Source organism: Leucoraja erinacea, chromosome 23 (genome assembly GCF_028641065.1).
Source record: "Leucoraja erinacea ecotype New England chromosome 23, Leri_hhj_1, whole genome shotgun sequence".
NCBI classification, from domain to species: Eukaryota; Metazoa; Chordata; class Chondrichthyes; order Rajiformes; family Rajidae; genus Leucoraja; species Leucoraja erinaceus.
The window spans coordinates 32,404,253-32,426,684 of record NC_073399.1 but is presented as its reverse complement, the minus strand read 5'-3'; the positions used below and the strand labels follow the sequence as shown (position 1 = coordinate 32,426,684).

The 22,432-nt window shown below is 44.6% G+C and overlaps 1 protein-coding gene across 4 annotated transcripts in view; it reads left to right on the top strand.

The window, feature by feature from the left end:
• The window catches only part of septin9b (septin 9b), a 298,107-nt gene that overhangs the window by 144,016 nt on the left and 131,659 nt on the right, over positions 1 to 22,432 (top strand). For all 4 annotated transcript variants that reach the window (XM_055654243.1, XM_055654240.1, XM_055654242.1 and 1 more), the window contains one exon: positions 4,087 to 4,737. In XM_055654243.1, the coding sequence (XP_055510218.1) occupies positions 4,087 to 4,737 (651 nt within the window). The remainder of the gene's footprint in view (positions 1 to 4,086; positions 4,738 to 22,432) is intronic.

Here is a 22,432-nt window from a genome sequence, read left to right as displayed (position 1 = left end):
GTTTTGTGTCTACCTTCGGTATAAACCAGCATCTGCAGTTTCTTCCGATATGCCAACTGGTTTGTAGGTTCATTGGCTTTGGTAAAAATTGTCCCTAGTGTGTAGGATAGTGCTGGAGTACATGAATCGCTGGTCGGCGCGGACTCGGTGGGCCAAAGGTGCCTGCAGGTGAACCTGGTAAACCTCATCCTCATTCTATCTAAAGCCTCCCTATCCTTCCTGTAATGGGGTGACCAGAACTCCAAGTGTGGTCTAACCTATGTCCTGTAAAGGTGCATCACAACTCTTATACTCAATGCACTGACAAGTAAAGGCAAGCATACCATAAGCCTTCTTTAGCTGTGTGGCAGCTTTGTCTTGGTACACAGTGGTAGTACTTTGGGAGCGGCTAATGTAGAAAGATTGCCAGCTTGTTCCACTGCAGCTTGTAATTTGAATTCCTCTGCACATGGCGTGAGTCAAGTACATTCGCAGCAACGTTATTTTTAACTTTTTGCAACTTTTGGATTATAAACAAATCTTGACTCGACAAACCACTCGCCACTCGGAAAGCAGTCTTTAGACTTTAGAGATACAGCGCGGAAACAGGCCCTATGACCCATGAAACCAGCGATCACCCAATACACTGGCACTATCCTACAAACTGGGGACAATTTACAATTTTACCAAAACCAATTAACCTACAAACATGTATGTCTTTGGAGTGTGGGAGGCAACGTGGTGAAAACCCACGCGGTCACGAGGAGAACGTACAAACTCTGTGCAGACAGCACCCATAGTCGAGAGAAATCCCTGGTCTCAGTAAAAATTGTCTGGATAGTGTGTGGGATAGTGCTAGTGGGCGGGCTGATCGCTGGTCGGCACAGACTCGGTGGGGTGAAGGGCCTATTTACGTGTCGTATCTCTTAAAATCTTTAAATCTCTTCCCCTCATGATCGTATACACCACTGTAAGTTCACAGTGTCTCTGAGGATCCTCCAGTGCTTCTACACAGCGGCGGTGGAAAGCATCTTGTCCGGGAACATTACCATCTGGTTTGGGAATTGCTCTGCCAAGGACAAGAAGGCTCTGCAGAGAGTAGTGCGTTCGGCCGAACGCACTATGGGAACTTCACTCGCCCCCCTGCAGGAACTATACAACAGGAGGTGCAACTCCAGAGCAAATAAAATCATGGGAGACCCCTTCCACCCCTGCAACGGACTGTTCCAGCTGCTACGGTCAGGCAAACGCCTCCATTGCCATGCGGTGAGAACGGAGAGGTTGAGAAGGAGTTTCTTCCCAGAGGCAATTCGGACTGTAAACGCCCATCTCACCAGGGACTAACTCTACAGAACGTTTTTCCTTCCATTATTTATTATGTAAAAGAATATGTGTGTTATGATTGTGTTTATAATTTGTTTGGTTGTTTTGTTGTTTGTCTTTTGCACAAAAGTCCGCGAGCATTGCCACTTTCATATCACTGCACATCTCGTATGTGTATGTGACAAATAAACTTGACTTGACTTGACTTGACCTCTCACCCTTGTGCGCTAGATGGTTTCACTGGTGAAATTGTCTATGTAGCCTACATAAAGAGGCGGCACAGTGGAGCAGCGGTAGAGTTGCTGCCTTACAGGCACAGGGACCAAGGTTTGATCCTGACGACGGCCTGTACGGTCTGCTGTCCGTACGGAGTTTGTACGTTTTTCCTGTGACCACGTGGGTTTTCTCTGGGAGCTCCGGTTTCCTCACATACAGTCCACAAATGTACAGGCTTGTAGGTTAATTGGCTTTGGTAAAATTATAAATTGTCCCCAGGGTGTAGGATAGTGCTAGTGTATGGGCTGATTTCTGGTCGGCATGGACTTGGGCCGGAGAGCCTGTTTCCGCGGCATATCTGTAAAGTCTAAAGGAGGTAACAGAGGACAAGGGGTCACAGCTTAAGGATAAGGGGGGAATCCTTTAAAACCGAGATGAGATGAACTTTTTCACACAGAGAGTGGTGAATCTCTGGAACTCTCTGCCACAGAGGGTAGTTGAGGCCAGTTCATTGGCTATATTTAAGAGGGAGTTAGATGTGGCCCTTGTGGCTAAGGGGATCAGGGGGTATGGAGAGAAGGCAGGTACGGGATACTGAGTTGGATGATCAGCCATGATCACATTGAATGGCGGTGCAGGCTCGAAGGGCCGAATGGCCTACTCCTGCACCTAATTTCTATGTTTCTACGTTCCCATGTAACGTCGCACAACAAAACAGATAAACGATGATTATTTTATTTGCCCTAATTGTCCCAGAGCAAAAACTGCACAATGTTGTACTAATTACCATGTATTTTCACGGAAGGCTTGAAGTGATTCTGTGGCAGTGCGTTCTTGTAGATATGGGTTCTTAGACTTCTGAGCAAGAAAATAAATGAAAAATGAAATGCCTTTATTTGTCGTTGTAAGCACTGCATACAACAAAATTGTTGTTGCCACTCCATTGGTGCATAATATACAAACATAAAAACACAGGACACAATTTAAAAATAATGTCAAAAACTAGGTATCAAGAGAAGTAAGTAATCAGTGCTGTACATGGTGATAGTAAACCCTCAAGGTGGGTAGCAACATGGAAGAGTGCAGCATTAATAATACTCTTGTGTTTTTTCATATTGAGTGTGAAGATCGCTTTGGGGAAGAAACTGTCTCTGAGTCTGGGCAAAAGAGGATTACTGATGAAAGAGGATTAACAATGCTGGAGTAACTCAGCAGGACAGGCAGCATTTCTGGAGAGAAGGAATGGGTAGTGTTTTGGGTCGAGACCCTTCTTCAGACTTGTCTGGGGAAAGGGAAATGAGAGATATAGACAGTGATGTAGAGGCAAGGCAAGGCAACTTTATTTATATAGCACATTTCATACACGAGGCAGACTCAAAGTGCTTCACATAAAAACATGTCATACAATAAAATGAAATAATAAAATGAAATAAAATAGAACTAAAAGAAAAGAAAAGCAAAATTAAAAATGCATTATATAAAGTGCAAAAGTTAAAAGTGCAATGTAGTTAAGATTTAGCTGAAAGCTAAAGTAAACATACAAGTTTTTAGTCTTGTTTTAAAAGTGGTCAAAGTTGAGGCAAGTCTTAAATCTTCAGGAAGTTTAGAGAGAGATATAGAACAAATGCAAAAAAGTAATGATGATAAAGGAAAGGCCATTGTGTTTACGAAGGAACTGCAGATGCTGGAAAATCGAAGGTGCACAAAAATGCTGGGTGGGGGAGTGATGGAGAGAGAGAGGGAGTGCAGGGGTGACGAAGTTGGAGAAATCAACGTCACACCACTGGGTTGTAAGCTGCCCAAGCGAAATATGAAATGCTGTTCCTCCAACTTGTGATTCGCCTCCCCCTGACAATGGCGGAGGCCTAGGCCAGGAAGGTCAGTGTGGGAATGGGAAGGGGAAGTAAAGTGTTTGGCAACCGGGAGATCAGGTAGGTCCAGGCGTACAACTAAATGATCGCCCAGTCTACGTTTGGTCTCACCGAAGTGTAAAAGTTCAACATCTTGAACACCTTGTAACATTTTTACTGAACTGTGACTAAAAATCCTGCACATCAGATTCAGATTCAGATTCAGATTCAATTTTAATTGTCATTGTCATTGTCAGTGTACAGTACAGAGACAACGAAATGCATTTAGCATCTCCCTTGAAGAGCGACATAGCAAACGATTTGAATAAATAATAATAAGTGTCCGGGGGGGGGGGGTGATTGGCAGTCACCGAGGTACGTTGTTGAGTAGAGTGACAGCCGCCGGAAAGAAGCTGTTCCTCGACCTGCTGGTTCGGCAACGGAGAGACCTGTAGCGCCTCCCGGATGGTAGGAGGGTAAACAGTCCATGGTTGGGGTGAGAGCAGTCCTTGGCGATGCTGAGCGCCCTCCGCAGACATCCCCTCTTCTATTCCAATATCCGACTTTCCAAACAGTTAGCAGGAGGGTGTATCAAACAAGCAATGAAGTCCATAAGGTGTGATTGCCTTTTGTTCTTGCTGAGGAAATAAAAAATGGCGTTGGTGAGATTATGTTGGTTCGATTAATACACTTTTCTTCTTTTCTGTGTCACTTTCAGCTTTGAAACGATCGTTCGAGGTAGAGGAAGTGGAACAGGCGGCCCCGAATCCTTCCACTCCCTCCAGGCGAATTCCAACTCCTCTGTTGAGACCGAGTCAATCACCTGGACACAAATATCAAGATTTGGGAGCAAAGTTTACAGATCCAAGCTTGCAGCAGGCGGAAGCATTGAATGCTAAATCACCAAAGTCTTCAGTCAAGAAAATCGAAATTTCAGGCTCTAAGCATCCAGAGCAAATCTCGCGGAGAGCAGAAATTTCTATTGACCTCTCTTCAAAGCAAGGGGAAGCTGCAAGTCATGGTGCCCCAAAGGTTGGCCTTAAGAGGTCGGAACTTCTAGGCCACAAGCCTCCGGAGACGGTGCCTCGGAGAACGGAAATATCTGGAGCCAAGGTTCAGGAAATCTCCTCGAGAAGATTGGAAGCTGCAGGCTCCAAGCTCTCTGACTCCATTCCAAGAAGAACAGAGAGCTTTGGATCATCCCCAGTGGAGGCATCTCCAAGAAAGGTGGAGATTCAGGCAGCGAAGCATCAAGAAGTCCCTGTCAAACAGGTGGAAAATTCAATCCCTCCCCACAATAATTACCAGCAACAACAGGAAGTGCAACCAGAGCGAGCACTGACTGAAAATAAAGTAAAGAGCCAGAACAGTGAGTAAAAGTTCAGCGTCTTTTATTGTTCAAGAGGGTGTGATCTTTTCCTTTAATCATATATATATATATATATGTGTGTGTCCCATTTTTTATTTGAGGGAAGGGGTAATCGTTGATACATAATATTTGTTCATTTGAGCTCTAAATAGATTAGACTTTGGTGAGACGCATAACGTGGCAGATGATCAGATAGAGGTTGTGGATTCAGTTTGTGGCATCTGCCAATGTCCTTGACTTCAACATTTCTTGTTCAACGATTGTGCAAAGCTCTTTTTACTCCTGATTTTTATATTTGGAAGGACAATGCTGTTGGATCGTTTAACGATGGAATAATAATTTGTGTTTGAAAGATAGATGATGTGTGTTTGATAACTGCACTAGGTTATGTCAACAATATGAGAAATGTTAATGCTGTCTGATCCGGCCTTTTCTTGGAGTGAATTGCCAGTTTCATTTTATTCAGTCCTGTTTTTAAATTGCTCTTTTCTCTCATTTAAAATCACTTAAACTGAGGGACCATTTCAAGCTAAGTAAATGGGTTTTGTCATACGTTTTTGGAGAATGTTAGCAGCCTTGAATGCACAAAGTAGGCTACATTTTTCAAAGTTAGAGATTATATTTTTTAAGTAATATTTCAGAAAATATTTATGGGGGAATGGAGGTATCATCAGGCTGATCTTTGCTGCAATTTTCAATCAATTCCTGCTCTATAGATTGTACTGTGCAATAATTTGCCCTGAATCCCCTGCCCTTCTTTCTCTACCTTTGTGATCTTAAAATCAGTCTTTATTCATTTGTATTGTATTGTGTTCAAATTTATTGTCATTGTCTCAATTAGAGGCAACAAAATGAATTTCCCTTTACAGTCAGCATCATAAAAATAAATAAATAATAAATAATAAGACATATTAAAAATAAAATAGAATTTAAAAAAAAAAGCACAAACACAGAAAGTCCACGACACAACATAACGCAATGGCACCAAGGTGGGGAAGGGAACATAGTCCAGCCAGCCTCCCCTCCGATCTTCCCAGGTGTTCACCCGTGGTCGGGGCCTTCCGAGCACCCCCCCCCCCCCCCCCCACACCTCCTTCAATTGGTGTCAATTATTTGTGAAAATGGAGCCTTGAAGTGTCTAAGGATATTTTGCAGTTGAAGACCGTATTATCAATAATATCAATTATTAAATTTTAAAATATCAATTCCTAAATAATTATCAATATACCGATTCATATATTGATACAATTATCCATAATTAGTAATCAAATAATTTATCATTATTATTGTTGCTATTATTATAAATTGATTATAATCAATATTTTCACTGACATACCATGACTATAAATAAAATTAATCTCAATATGCACCAACCTCCATCTAATGCAGCTTTTACAGTGCAGGTTCAATGCATTAACATTTCATTTTGTACCTAATTGAGCAAACTATTCCAATTGAAGTCAGCCTTGTAAAAGAGTCGACAGAATATTGCGTGGCAGCCAATAACTGCAATTTAACTCAGGATGTGGAGTCAAAAACATTTGCTGAATATCGCCTCTTAGCAAAAACCACAACACCCACAATATTAACTGATTCAAAGCGTCTTTCTGTGAAACGGGCAAATCAACTGCACTTGTTGTCATCCTTCACTTTGAGAATAAATTAATTTGTAATGCCTCAATCACGAGTAATCCTTGTGATTGAGGCAGTGCAGCGTAGGTTGACGAGATTGATCCCTGGGATGGCGGGACTGTCATATGAGGAAAGATTGAAAAGACTAGGCTTGTATTCACTGGAGTTTAGAAGGATGAGGGGGGATCTTATAGAAACAAATAAAATTATAAACGGACTGGACAAGCTAGGTGCAGGAAAAATGTTCCCAATGTTGGGTGAGTCCAGAACCAGGGGCCACAGTCTTAGAATAAAGGGGAGGTCGTTTAATACTGAGGTGAGAGAAAACTTTTTCACCTAGAGAGTTGTGAATTTATGGAATTCCCTGCCACAGAGGACAGTGGAGGCCAAGTCACTGGATGGATTTAAGAGAGAGTTAGATACAGCTCTAGGGGCTAGTGGAGTCAAGAGATATGGGGAGAAGGCAGGCACGGGTTATTGATAGGGGACGATCAGCTATGATCACGATGAATGGCGGTGCTGGCTCGAAGGGCCAAATGGCACCTATTTTCCTCCTGCACCTATTTTCTATGTTTCTATGTAAGTAAGTTGAAGGAAGTGATGCTTTCAGAAAATGATTTATGAATTGCTAGTAAGTTTGATTCAATGCATAGGTCAGGCATTATGGGTGGTGGGGTGCAACTTATACTGTGTGACATTGTAAAATCAAAAAGTAATGTAGATTGGAGAGTCCATGTTGATCCTTTCAAAAGTTTATGTAGGAGCTGCCCAGTTATGAGGTTTATTCTGATCGTGGAATACAAGGTAGTCGGTACCTCATATTCTTGACACCATGAGTAGTTACAGCACCAGAGATCCGAGTTTGATCCTGACTACAGCTGCTGTCTGTACCGAGTTTATAAGTTCTCCCCATGACTGTGTGTGTTTGTATAACCCACACAGTCACGGATGTATAGGCTTGTAGGTTAATTGGCTTCATTAAAATTGTAAATTGTCCCTTTATATAGGATTGTGTTAGTGTACAGGGATACCTGGTCGGTGTGGACTCGGTGGGCCAAAGTGCCTGTGTCCGCACTCTATCTCTAAACTAAACTAATCTAATCTAAATTACACAATTAGAAGGATGAGCGGGTCCCTCATTGAAACCTACCGAATAGTGAAAGGCCTGGATAGAGTGGATATGAAGAGGATGTTTCCACTAATGAGAGAGTCTTGGACCAGAGGCCATAACTTCAGAATAAAAGATGAGGTTCTTCAGTCAAATGGTGATGAATCGGTGGAATTAATTGTCACAGCCGACTGAGGAAGACAACTCATTGGGTATTTTTAAGTGAAGATTGCCAGGTTCTTGATTAGTGATGGTGTACAGGAAAAAGGCAGGAATATGGGATTGAGAGGGAAAGATGATCAGCCATGATTGAATGGTGGACTTGATCGGCCGAATAGCCTAATTCTGTTCTTCTGACTTATGAACTTACATGATCTTAGCTCGTTTGATTGTGAAAGATACCAGCCTAAAGACCTAACGTTTCTTATAAAGACTGATTAAAAATGATCCATTGGCACTCGGCTATCCAGTCACAACCAGTGTGAAAGTGGCAGAGAATCATTAACCTGAGGGCACGCTATTTAGTACAGAAGTGAGCTCCCGATCACTCACGAGATTTGTGAGGTTAGATGTTAACACCAAGAGAAATGACCTGCAGATGGACCAAGACACATCAAATGGGTAATGCTTCTTTCATGGGCCAGGACATTGGAGAGGGAGAACACTGTGGGAATTGTAAAATATTAAGTAGAATATCATTTTGTGGGAAAATTCAGAATGGAGATATTAATAGTGATGAATTGAGTACGTTCTTTAGCGCCGTGGTGAAATTCAATGACCCTGATGGCTAATGGATTAAATAATTTGTCATTCTCCCAGCACGGCTAAAACTCCATCTCCTTGTACTTATCCTGGGCACCTTTTCCTTTTGATGTTTCGCGGTCCATCTACAAGCAAGCAAAATTCCTCGTTTGGCCAACAATGGTATCCAATGGAACTTCCTGCCTTGCACTTAAGCTGATTTTCACTTTAGACTTTACAGATTCAGCGCGGAAACAGACCTTTCAGCCCACCAAGTCCGTACCAATCAGCGACCACCACGACACACTAGGGACAATTTACAATTTTACCAAAGCCAATTAACCTATGTACCTGTACATCTTTGGAGTGTAGGAGGAAACCCACGCAGTCACAGGGAGGACGTACAAACTCCGCACAGACAGCAACTGTAGTCTTTTTTTATAACCAAAAATTATTTAATCAATTATTGACAATAATATTTACAGTACAAAATAAAACTAAACAAAATCCACCACCACAATACAAGCGGAGATGAGGAAACACTTTTTCACACGGAGAGTTGTAAGTCTTTGGTATTCTCTGCCTCAGAGGGCGGTTGAGGCTGGTTCTCTGGATACTTTTAAGAGAGAGCTAGATAGGGCTCTTGAAGCTAGCGTAGTCAGGGAATATGGGGAGAAGGCAGGAACGGGGTACTGATTGTGGATGATCAGCCATGATCACATTAAATGGCGGTGCTGGTTTGAAGGGCCGAATGGCCTAGTCCTGTACCTATTTTCTTTTGTCTATTAAGCCAAATGAATATAATATACAAAATAAACTATAATATAACTATATTACAATCCCCATCGAGGGTGACTTCCATCCACTCAGTGCCCAACGGTCCCTGAACTCCCCCAGAGTGCCCGTGGACAGTGCGTATTCCAACTCTAGTGCCACCCGGGAGCTGACGTAACCCCTGGAAAAGGGGCAGGCAGCCGGCTCGGGCCGAGCCCCCTTCCGCCTGCTGTGTGAGTCGCGGATGGCCTGCTTGGCCAGGCCAAAAAGCAACTGTAGTCAGGATTGAATTTGGGTCTCGAGCACTGTAAGGCAGCAACTCTAGCACTGTGCCACTTGTATCGTTAAGCCAAGATTGCTCCTTGTCAGAAGTCAAGTTTGAAGTCTCACAGTAGCACTCATGGTAGAGCTGCTGCCTCACGGTGCCAGCGGTTCAATCCTGACCTTGGGCGCTGTGTGTGTGTGTGTGTGTGAAGTTGCAATGTTCTTTCTGTGACGGCATCTGTTTCCTCCCGGTGCTCTGGTTTCCTCCCACATCCAACATGCCCCTCATCAGCCGTGAGTGGATGGGAAACGCGGCATGGTTGAGTCAGGAACCTGGATTAAATCCTGACAAAAGGTGCTGTCTGTACGGAGTTTGTACGTTCTCCTTGTGACCGCGTGGGTTTTCACTGGGTGCTCAGATTTCCTCCCACACTCCAGAGATGTGCAGGTTTGTAGGTTAATTGGTTTTGGTAAAATAATAAAATTGTACCCAGTGTGTATAGCACAGTGTTAGTGTGGTTAGCGCCGACTCAGTGGGTCGAAGGGCCTGTTTCTCTAAAGTCTAAAGAAAATGTGTGAATGATAAATTAGAACTAAGTTGAATAGGTGATTGATGGTCAGCATAGTCTCAGTGAGCTGAAGAGCCTGTTTGCTGTTATTAGCAATGAGGGGGGTGGGGGGGCAGCGACACTCAGTCCTCGTTCAGCAGTCTCATGGCCTGGGGAAAGAAACTCATCCTCATTATCTCCGTGTTGGCCCTGAGCAGCCGGTACCGTTTCCCTGAGGGCAGCAGGGAAAACAGTCTGTTGTTGGGGTGAGTGTGGTCCTGGATAATCCTCCTGGCTCTTGGCCTGCAGCGCTTGGTGTAGATGTCCTGCAGGTTGGCATGGGTGGTTTGGATGATCCGCTCTGCTGAGCGAACCACCCTCCTCAGAGCCAGTTGGTCCCTCTCGGTGGTGTTCCTCCTCCAGGTGATGATGCTCCCACTCAGGGTGCTCTCCACAGTATGGGTGTAGATGTTCTTGAGCACCCTGAGGGGGAGCTTGAAGTCCCTCAGCCGTCTGAGATGGTAATGACGCTGGTTGGCCTTCTTTACCAGGCTGCTGAGGTGGTGTGACCATGTCAGGTCCTGGGAGATGTGGATGTCGAGGTACCTGAAGCTCTCCACCTCTCCTGGAGAAGTCCACTATGAGCTCCTTGGTCTTGGAGGTGTTCAGCTCCAGGTTATTCTCCCTACACCAGTTTGCCAGGTGGATGATTTCAGAGTGGTAGGCTGCCTAATGTTTGAGATTAGGCCTCCCACTGCTGTGTCATCGGCAAACTTGACTATGATGTTAGAGTCTGAGATGGCCTTGCAGTCATGGGTGTAGAGAGAATACAGCAGAGGGCTCAGCACACAGCCCCCAGTGTTGAGGGTGAGGGAGGATGATATATGATGGCCCACACGCACCACCTGTGGTCTGCCGGTCAGGAAATTGTGGATCCACTTGCACAGGGATGGGCACAAGTGGAGGTTGTACAATTTGGAGGCCAGCTTTGAGGGGTCTATGGTGTTAAACGCTGAGCTGTAATCTATGAACAGCAGTCTAACATAAGCCCCTTTCCCAGTGTGCACTTTCTTCACTGCCTGCTGCACCTGCATGCCTACTTTTAATGACTGGTGTACCATGGAACCCAGGTCTTGTTGCATCTCCCCTTTTCCTAATCGGCCACCATTTAGATAATAATCTACTTTCCTGTTTTTGCCACCAAAGTGGATAACCTCACATTTATCCACATTATACTGCATCTGCCATGCATTTGCCCACTCACCCAGCCTATCCAAGTCACCTAGCATCCTCCTCACAGCTAACACTGCCCCCCAGCTTCGTGTCATCCGCAAACGTGGAGATGTTGCATTCAATTCCCTCGTCCAAATCATTAATATATTGTAAATATCTGGGGTCCCAGCCTTGGGGTACCCCACTAGTCACTGCCTTCCATTCTGAAAAGGACCCGTTTACTCCTACTCTTTGCTGCCTGTCTGCCAGCCAGTTCTCTATCCACATCAATACTGAACCCCCAATACCGTGTGCTTTAAGTTTGTATACTAATCTCTTATGTGGGACCTTGTCGAAAGCCTTCTGAAAGTCCAGATATAACACATCCACTGGTTCTCCCTTATCCACTCTACTAGTTACATCCTGATGCATTGATCAGCCATGATCATATTGAATGGAGGTGCAGGCTCGAAGGGCCGAATGGCCTACTCCTGCACCTAATTTTTATGTTTCTATCCTCGAAAATGTTTATAAGATTCGTCAGACATGATTTACCTTTCATAAATCCATGCTGACTTTGTCCAATGATTTCACAAATTTCCAAATATGCTGCTATCCCATCTTTAATAACTAGCAGTTTCCCCACTACCGATGTTAGACTAACTGGTCTGTAGTTCCCCGTTTTCTCTTCCCCCCCTTTTTAAAAAGTGGGGTTACATTAGCTACCCTCCAATCATCAGGAACTACTCCAGAATCTGAAGAGTTTTGAAAAATTATCACTAATGCATCCACTATTTCTGGGGCTACTTCGTTAAGTACTCTGGGATGCAGCCTATCTGGTCCTGGGGATTTATCGGCCTTTAATCCATTCAATTTACCTAACACCACTTCCCGGCTAACCTGGATTTCACTCAATTCCTCCATCTCATTTGAGCCCCGGTCCCCTGCTATTTCTGGCAGATTATTTAAGTCTTCCTTAATGAAGACAGAACCAAAGTAGTTATTTATTTGGTCTGCCATGTCCTTGTTCCCCATGATCAATTCACCTGTTTCTGATTGCAAGGGACCTACATTTGTTTTAACTAATCTTTTTCTCTTCACATATCTATAACAACTTTTGCAGTCAGTTTTTATGTTCCCTGCCAGTTTTCTTTCATAATCTATTTTTCCTTTCCTAATTAAGCCCTTTATCCTCCTCTGCTGGACTCTGAATTTCTCCCAGTCCTCTGGTAGGCTGCTTTTTCTTCAGGCCAGAACCTTTCTGAAGAAAGGTTCTGGCCTGATGCATTGCTTATCCATGTTCTCCAGAGTTGCTGCCTGACCCATTGAGTTACTCCAAATCATTGTGTTCTTTAAACAAATAATGATATTAATCTATCTTTAGGATCTGACCAAGTGACTTCTTGGACATTTTGATGAGCTGGAGAAGAATTTGCTGGTGCCCTGGCCAGAGATATTTGCATCGTCTTTAGGCAGGGGAGGTACTGGAATACAGGAGGGTGGCTAATGTTGTACCATAGTGTAAGATGGGATGCAGGGGCATCTACAGGCATGTGAGGCTGACGTCAGTGGTGGGAGACGTATTGAAGAGATTCTGAGGGACAGGATCTACCAGTATTTAAACTGGCAAGGATTGATTAAACACAAAGTGCTGGAGTAACTCCGAGATTTAGGCAGCTGCATTCTCTGGTTTAGTTCACAGGAAACCTCGGCATTGCTCTGACATTTCTTCCTCTCGATTTCCAGCATTTGATTTCAATTTATACTCAGTGTTTCTTAACTTTATGGTGCATCTTCAATTAGATCATTTCATCAAAGATGTATAAATGGTGCTGTTTTTGTGTTGTCATTCTCTCAATACAAGTAAGATCGTTTGATATCTTTGTATGTTATGAACTCCATAACCTGGCCTCTTGGCTTGAGTTTAGTTTAGAGATGCAGCATAGAAACAGGCCCTATGGCCCATGCTGACCATCTGATCACCCGCACACTAGTTCCATGTCCAACACACTAGGGACAATTTACAGAAGGGAATTAACCTAGAAACCCGCTCGCCTTTAGAATGTGGGAGAAATCACCTCGTGAAATCACAGGGAGAATGTACAAACTCCGCACAGACAGCACCCAGGTCAGGATCGAACCTGGATCTCTGGCGCTATGAGGCATCAAATCTCCCATCGGCTTTAGATTCAGATTCAGATTCAATTTTAATTGTCATTGTCAGTGTACAGTACAGAGACAACGAAATGCATTTAGCATCTCCCTGGAAGAGCGACATAGCAAACGATTTGAATAAATAATAATAAGTGTCCGGGGGGGGGGGGGGGGGGGGGGGGGGGGGGTGATTGGCAGTCACCGAGGTACGTTGTTGAGTAGAGTGACAGCCGCCGGAAAGAAGCTGTTCCTCGACCTGCTGGTTCGGCAATGGAGAGACCTGTAGCGCCTCCCGGATGGTAGGAGGGTAAACAGTCCATGGTTGGGGTGAGAGCAGTCCTTGGCGATGCTGAGCGCCCTCCGCAGACAGCGCTTGCTTTGGACAGACTCAATGGAGGGGAGCGAGGAACCGGTGATGCGTTGGGCAATTTTCACCACCCTCTGCAATGCCTTCCGGTCGGAGACAGAGCAGTTGCCATACTATACTGTGATGCAGTTTAGTAGGTAGATTATTGTCCAAACTCTGCCCAATCGGTGTAAAAATAACATCATCTTTTCTTGGCTGCTGAACACCATTCCTGTACTCTCTGCAGACTTGAAGCTGTTTAACATATCAGCTGTAACCAAATTTTAATTAAAAAAAGATCTCTCAGTCTAGCACATGATAATGCAAAGTATTGGAAGCTTATGGGTTTCTTTAGGTTTACTTATTTGAAGGGAATATTCTTTATTAATATTGAACCTATTTATTACAGGAAATTCTCTTGAAGCTGAAAGTGCTTGTAATAATGACTTTGCCATCTGGGGTACTTCAGCTTGAGGGATGGGTCATAAAAGTGGCCCCTCTACACTGTTAGAGAAGGAGGAATCTAGTCAATATCTCCCCATACACTGGGCACCAGGACAGGAAAGCTCAGATTTGAAATTGTGAAGGAACATTCTGGACAGATGGACAATACTTTCCACATAGCTACAGGCGGCACAATGGTAGAGTTAACATAGAAACATAGAAATTAGGTGCAGGAGTAGGCCATTCGGCCCTTCGAGCCTGCACCGCCATTCAATATGATCACGGCTGATCATCCAACTCAGTATCCCGTACCTGCCTTCTCTCCATACCCCCTGATCCCCTTAGCCACAAGGGCCACATCTAACTCCCTCTTAAATATAGCCAATGAACTGGCCTCAACTACCCTCTGTGGCAGAGAGTTCCAGAGATTCACCACTCTCTGTGTGAAAAAAGTTCTTCTCATCTCGGTTTTAAAGGATTTCCCCCTTATCCTTAAGCTGTGACCCCTTGTCCTGGACTTCCCTAACATCGGGAACAATCTTCCTGCATCTAGCCTGTCCAACCCCTTAAGAATATTGTAAGTTTCTATAAGATCCCCTCTCAATCTCCTAAATTCTAGAGAGTCTCCTAAATTCTAGAGAGAAACTGTGCTACAATAGTGACATTTAATTGGCTTTTAGATACGCACATTGATATGGATCATGTATTTACTCTGGGTGCACCAGTTTCCACCCACGTTTCAAAGGCGTGCAGGTCTGTATGTTAATTGGCTTCTGTAAATTGTCCCTAGCGTGTAGGATCAGGGTTGATGCAGTCAGTAGGCCAAAGGGCCTTTATTCCATGCTGCATCTCTAAACTAAAATAAACTAAACTAAACTAATAGACATTTGTTATTGGGCATGGAATGCAAGGGTAAGATTGAAGGACATTGTCATTTAAAACTAACTCATGATTCCTTGTTTGTTTTCTAAATTAAGATGAAGTTGTGTTATGTAAACATAAGCGGCTGGTACAATGTGGTCCTTACCCCATGGTATTTACCAATTGTTGTGGGATCATTCTGTTCTTTACTAAGCTTCATAACAATAAACAAGGTTTTCTTTCTGCCATTTTGGTTTTTGTGGATTTTTACTGGATATTTCATGAAACGTATAACTTGTTGGGGAAGTCCAGAACAAGAGGTCACAGTTTAAGGATAAGGGGAAAAGCTTTTAGGACCGAGATGAGAAAAACATTTTTCACACAGAGAGTGGTGAATCTCTGGAATTCTCTGCCACAGAAAGTATTTGAGGCCAGTTCATTGGCTATATTTAAGAGGGAGTTAGATGTGGCCCTTGTGGCTAAAGGGATCAGGGGGTATGGAGAGAAGGCAGGTACATGATACTGAGTTGGATGATCAGCCATGATCATATTGAATGGCGGTGCAGGCTCGAAGGGCCGAATGGCCTACTCCTGCACATATTTTCTATGTTTGCAATGTTTAGCTGGCATTCTTTGTGCACCACCAAAGTACAAAAGTATTAACAATGTTGACGGTGGCACTTATTTCTGATCCAGTCGGTTAATGTCTATGCTGGTGCTCACATGCCATTCTGAGGGAACCCCTATTCTGCTGAATAAAGACTCTGTTCTCTCAGGAGAAGGTAAAAGTTTCCTAGATCGTAGATTTCCCAGAGGGATATGGATCATGTGCAGGCAAATACGACTTTGTCTTTGCAGCATGTGCAGAAATTACTTTCAAGTTTCCTACACAGCAGTACCTCATTTTATGAGCGGCTTCATAACTTTCTGATTAATATGTGAAAGGACGATATAAATTTTAAATGCATTTAAGAGGCTTTTAGATAGTCCCTTGGAAGTGCAGGATCGAGAGGGATTATGGATCGTGTACAGGCAAATTCGTTCAGTTTAACTTGGCATCACGTCTGGCACAAACATTGTGGGCTGAAGGGCCTGTTCCAGAATTCCTTGAGCATGTTCTGAATGCGAGACCAACTTTCTCAATGCCCATATTTGTCATTATTCTATGACCAAGATTGAGATATCATTATTATAGACTATTTCATGTAACGCATATTTTTCAAATATACATCAAGAAGAAAACTTTCTGTGTTCTGGTCTGAGGGCCTGGAGGATGAGGGGTGATCTGAAAGAGGTGTACAAAATCATGAGAGGAATAGATCCAATAAACGCACCAAGTATTTTGCCCAGTAGGGGAATCTAGAAGCAGAGGACAGAGGTTTAAGGTGAGGGAGGGGGGAGGGAGATTTAATATGAACCTGAGAAGTATCTTTTTAACACAAAGGGTGGTGGGTATATGGAACGAGCTGCCAGATGAGGTAGTTGAGGGAGGTACTAAGAATCATTTGGACAGGTACATAGATAGGACAGGTGTATAGGAATAGGGGCCAAGCTCAGGCAGGTGGGACTAATGTAGATGGGGCAAGTTGGTCGCTGTGGGCAAGTTAGGTTGGAGGGCCTGTTTCCGTATTGTGAGACTAAATGTAAAAGGTCGATATTTACATTTTTTTAAAACTAGACAATGCATTTTGAGGTAAAAATCAGAAAGTCAGATGGCTTTCCAGAAAAATCCAAATGGGTCCTTTGAGAACCATTCGGATAACCTGGCAGAGTGGAGAATCTGCACTGCTGGCGTTGAGAAGCCACATGGATCCCCCTTCCATCATCCCCTTTGTCAATGTCACTAGGATAGGCCAACAACATCATTCTAGAAAGCACATCATGAAATGGACTTTGAAAGAGAGTCCCATTTCAATGCAATGTCTGCTGAATACCATAAAGGGGAAAGAATGAGAAGCCAAAAAGGAGAGGAAATTTGTCAGCCAAAAGTGATCTCATACAAGCAGGGGACAGAATTTCCAGATTTCCAGATTTTTGGCAGCATAAATATCTTGGAAAATAGTTTTTCTTGCACCACTACTTTTCAGTTTAAAAAATCGCTTGCACTGTAGTAACATGCTCTGCTGCACTGTACTTTTTTTTAAAAGAGATAGATGTGTGTATATATATTTCTGTTTGGGGCATATGACAAAGTCATGAACCTTGACTTAAGTATTAGTTTCCCAAGTTTCTGGTAAAAAATCTTTAGTTTTGAGATACAGCATGGAAACGGGCCCTTCAGTCCATTTAGTCCATGCTGACCATCGATCACCGTTTAAAGCCCTGTCCCACTGTACGAGTTCATTCAAGAGCTCTCCCGAGTTTAAAAAAAAAATCAAACTCGTGGTAAGCACGTAGAATGAACGTAGCGGGTACGTCGGAGCTCGGGGACGTCTCTTAGCGGCTCATAACGCTAACGGCAGGTACTCGGGAAATGCGGTAAGCTCGGGAAGACTCGTGAAAAATGTTCAACATGTTGAAAAATGTCCACGAGAGCCCCGAGTACTGACGAGCGGCCATTACCGTAAATCTCCGAGTTCAAATCGGGGCAAACTCGGGAGAATGAACTCTTGAATGAACTCGTACAGTGGGACAGGGCTATTACCTAAGACTTTTGCCTCCATCACAGTGAGGAGATGCTGGGTGGACTCACTGTGGTGGATGTTAATGTGTGTTTATTGTTGTTTTATTGTATGGTATTATATGTATGACTGCTGCAATTTCGTTCAGACTTCGGTCTGAATGACAATAAAAGGCTATCTATCTATCTATCTATCTATCTATCTATTACGCTAGTTCTATGTTATCCCACTTTTTCAACCACTCCCTACACACTGGGGGAAATTTACGGAGGCCAATGAACGCATAAACCAGCACGACTTTGGGATGTGGGAGGAAACCGGAGCACTCGGAGGAAACTCACACGGTCACTGGGAAAATGTGCAAATTCCACACAGACTCCACACTGACACCCTAGGTCAGGATTGAACCCGGGTGTGAAGCGTTGGGCGGCAGCAGGCCTACCCGCTGCGCCACAGTGTTTCTGATTTATATTTCTCTCTCTCTTTCAATCCCAGCAATTATTCATATTTACATTCTTTCCTAAACCACAATATAGAATGAGCTTTTTAAAAAAAAAAAAAGTATTTTTTCTTTCAAGTCCTAAAGATGAAGGTTTTTCCTTCAAAGTCCAAAGACTAAAGAAATACAGGTGCACCACCTTTTATCCGAAATTCCAAATAACGAAAAGCTCCGAATAGCGGACTTTTTTTCGGTCCTTGAAGAAAGGTCCTTGAAGACGTTCACCGAGGGCGGCCCGCAGAGGTGACAGCGGGACCTCTGGTCGGTCCTCGAAGAAAGGGGAACTAAATCCCCATTCATAAAAGAGAAGGTGAGGGTATATTGCGCGGGAGGGTTAATAATTGACAATATGCTGCTGTCTGCCCGCTGAGTTAAAAAGTTCCCACGGTAGACTCACTATACACAGTGTATCGTGAGTCTTGCGTGGGAACTTTTTAACTCAGCGGGCAGGCAGCAGCAGATTGTCGCTCCCTTCAGTTTCACCCCACCTACACCCCGCTGCTTCCCGGCCATGTGTGTGACCCCTTCCCTCCCCTCTCCAGCTCCCCGCCCATTGCACCGGCGCGGGAGCTTTGCACAGTCTTCACGTCGGCGATGCCAGCAGGTCAGTGCCAGTCACCGGAGACGTCAGGACCAACGGGACACCGACCCCCAGGCCCACTGCAAGTACGGAGATCCCAGAGACCCACAGCCAGCAGCAGCCCAGCCCCGTTCCAACTACAGAGGAAAACTGCAAACTGGCCGGAGATGTCAGGACCACCAGAAGCCGCTCCCCGATGGGCCACTACGGCGACAAGTGGCAGTTCGCCCACAGCCCGAGCTGCGCCCCCTCATCGGGACACTGACCCCCAGGCCCACTGCAAGCACGGAGATCCCAGATCAGCAACTCCAGCCCAGCCCCGCTCCAACTCCAGAGGAACACGCTCCCCGTATGGGCAGAAGCTGATGGTGTGCAAGGTACGTCTTGTTCTTGGCGTGGCGCAGCTCAGGCTGCGGGCGAACTGCCACTGGTCGCCGTAGCGGCCCATCGGGGAGCGGGTTCCTCTGGAGTTGGAGCGGGAGGGGGGTATTGTGCTGTTTGATCGCCCCTTGCTATCCCAGGGACAGGGAGACGCACCGTCTTTTGAGAATGGTGGGCAATCACTTCCAAAGTTCTGCCCACACAGTCAGTCCACCTCTCCTACACTTGTCTCCCGCACTAAGATCATCTCGCAGAGAATGATCCCAGCCTAACCCTCCCTATACTCTCCTATTCTGCAAGAAAAAACTACATTGAAGACTCAAACTCGCGATCGAGTAACTGCCGGGATCGAGGCGCAAACTCGCGGCCTTGCGGATATGAGCCGAGCACTCTACCACTGAGCCAGCCGTTAAAATCTACGCTAAAATTCTTCCATTCCGAAAGGCGAAAAATTCCGAATTACGAAAGTGTCTGGTCCCAAGGCTTTCAGATAAAAGGTTGTGCACCTGTATGCTTATATGATGTACATTGTTGCAGTCATAAACCCCATTAACTCCTCTACTTCCTTCGAAGATTGAGGAGATGTGGTATACCGACGAATACTCTCTTGGACTTCCAAAGGTATACAGTAGAGAGCATATTGACTAGTTGCATCACGGCCTGGTTTGGCAACTTCAACACCCAGGAATGAACACTTCCCCCCCCCCTTACATCACAGGTACTGACCTCCCCACCAGCAAAGAGATCTATAAGAGGTGCTGGCACAAAAAAGGCAGACCGCATCATCAAGGACCCACACCACCCTGGCCACACACTCATCTCACTCCTGCCAAGCAGGTATAAGTGTCTGAAAACCATGATTTCAAAGTTCAGGAATAGCTGCCTTACAACAACCAACAGATTCTTGGACACCACCAATACCAAGTAAACTATGAACTGCCAGCAGCCTTGGTTGCACTAGGGACTTTGGGCTTTTGTTCTGCACTAATATTGTTTTTTTTAGTTATATTACCTATTGAGTACGGTGTTTATAGACTGATCTACTGGGTATAAAATCATTGAGAGGAATAGATCGGTTAGATGCACAGAGACTCTTGCCCAGAGCAGGGGAATCGAGAACCGGAGGACATTGGTTTAAGGTGAGGGGGAAAGATTTAACAGGAACCCAAGAGGTAACTTTTTCACACAATGGGTGAAATGGGTGGGTGTATGGAACAGGCTGCCAGAAGAGATAGTTGAATCAAGGACTATTGCAATGTTGAAGAAACAATTAGACAGGTAAACATAGAAACATAGAAAATAGGTGCAGGAGGAGGCCCTTCGAGCCTGCACCGCCATTCATTGTGATCTTGGATGATCATCCACAATCAGTAACCCGTGCCTGTCTTCTCCCCATATACCTTGATTCCGCTAGTCCCTAGAACTCTATCTAACTCTCTTTTAAATTAATCTAGTGAATTAGCCTCTACTTCCCTCTGTGGCAGAGAATTCCACAAATTCACAACTCTCTGGGTGAAAACGTTTTTTCTCATCTCAGTTTTAAATGGCCTCCTCTTTATTCTTAGACTGTGGCCCCTGGTTCTGGACTCCCCCAACATTGGGACCATTTTTCCTGCATCTAGTTTGTCCAGTCTTTTTGTAATTGTATATGTTTCTATAAGATTCCCTCTCATCCTTCTAAATTCCAGTGAATACAAGCCCAGTCTTTCCCGTCTTTTCTCATCATCCCGGGGATTAACCTGGTGAACCTACGCTGCACTGCCTCAATAGCAAGGATGTCCTTCCTCAAATTAGGAGACCAAAACTGCACGCAATACTCCAGTTGTGGTCTCACCAGGGCCCTGTACACTGCAGAAGGACATATTTACTACTATCCTCAAATCCTCTTGTTATGAAGGCCAACATGCCATTGGCTTTCTTCACTGCCTGCTGCACCTGCATGTTTACTTTCAGTGACTGAAAGTAAACAGGCAGGTACGCCAGGCACATGATACATGATACAGAAGGTACATGGATAGGTTAAGAGGGATATGGGGCAAATACAGGCAGGTGGGTCAAGTGTAGATGGGACATGTTGGTCCATGTGGGCATGTTGGGCTGAAAGGCCTGTTTCCGTGCTGAATGACTATGACTCTACTGCTGCAAGTCAGAATGTCATTGTTCGGTGTTCGTTACACATGACAATTAAACACTCTTGACTCTTGAATAATTTTTGTTTTAATCTGGTATCGCATTAAGTGGAGAATTTTGGACGAGAACAGGGTGACCTCAGCCGTTCAGCCTCGTTGGTGCCATAATTAGCTCTGGGGTGGTCCACGCTTTTCTTGCAAATCTCCCCTGTTTCTCCAACGTAATCCTTGTGTTAATCCTAAACTTTGCCACCGGCGTCTCAAGTCACCCGTCCACTCTCTGCTGACTGGCCACACACCGCCTCCTTGCCTGCAAGGCTTCAGAATGGTATTCTATCTCCGCCAGGGTCTATAAACTGCACCCTGCCACCCCCTAGTCCCAACCCCAACATCCCCGTCCCAACCCCAACACACCCCCAGTCCCAACCCCAACACACCCCCAGTCCCAACCCCAACACACCCCCCAGTTCCAACCCCAACACCTTAAACAAATTATCTCTCCAACTTCCTCTACCTATCTATGTACCTCTACCACTCTGTGTACCCCTCTCTCCCTCTCTCTCTATCCCGCACATCCTCTCCCCCTCCCACTCCCCATCCCCCTCTCTCTCTCCACCTCTCTCTCTACCTCTCTCTCTCTCTCCAGCTCTCTTTCTCTCTACCTCTCTCTCACTTTCTCTCACTCTCTATGCCCTTCTGTGTGATCTGCCTTAGATTGGTAGACAAAAATGCTGGAGAAACTCAGCGGGTGAGGCAGCGTCTATGGGACGGAGGAATAGGTGCCGTTTCGGGTCGAGACCCTTCTTCAGGCTTATTGATGCCTTAGCTTGGTAGTAACTTGGACAGTGCATCATACACTAGTTCCAACTGCTGCAGGGAAATAAATCACTGTTGAAATAAAATAAAACTGAGAATGTCTTACCCCAGGAACTTTACCCCAGTGTCCATGACGATTCAGCAACAGACTCTTCCTGGACCTGGGCCTAGTTGGAAACGCGAAAGTCTACAATAATATTTCTTTAAGAAGAAAACCTATTCGTTCAAGATTTGCCATTTTAACTAATTCAGCTGAGAAAATATTTGATTGCATAATTGTGGGGAATTTTTACTATCCCTGTGTGCTGTATAACTCTTCTTGCAGTCAGTCTGCTGTAGATTGGAACGATACAAAGGACAGAAGCAGGAGTGAAGTATTTCCAATAAAAATATACTTCTAAGCTGCACGTTGACAGATTATGTGTTGTAGAATTTTCCCTTTTGCTTATCTCATGGTCTCCTCTGTTCTTTATTTGCACCCCCCACCCCCACCCTGTTCTTTGCTCTTTATTAGAATTTAAAAGCACGAAAAAAAACTAGATTAAGTATGTGTTAAGTCTACATATAATTTACAATCTCAGAGAC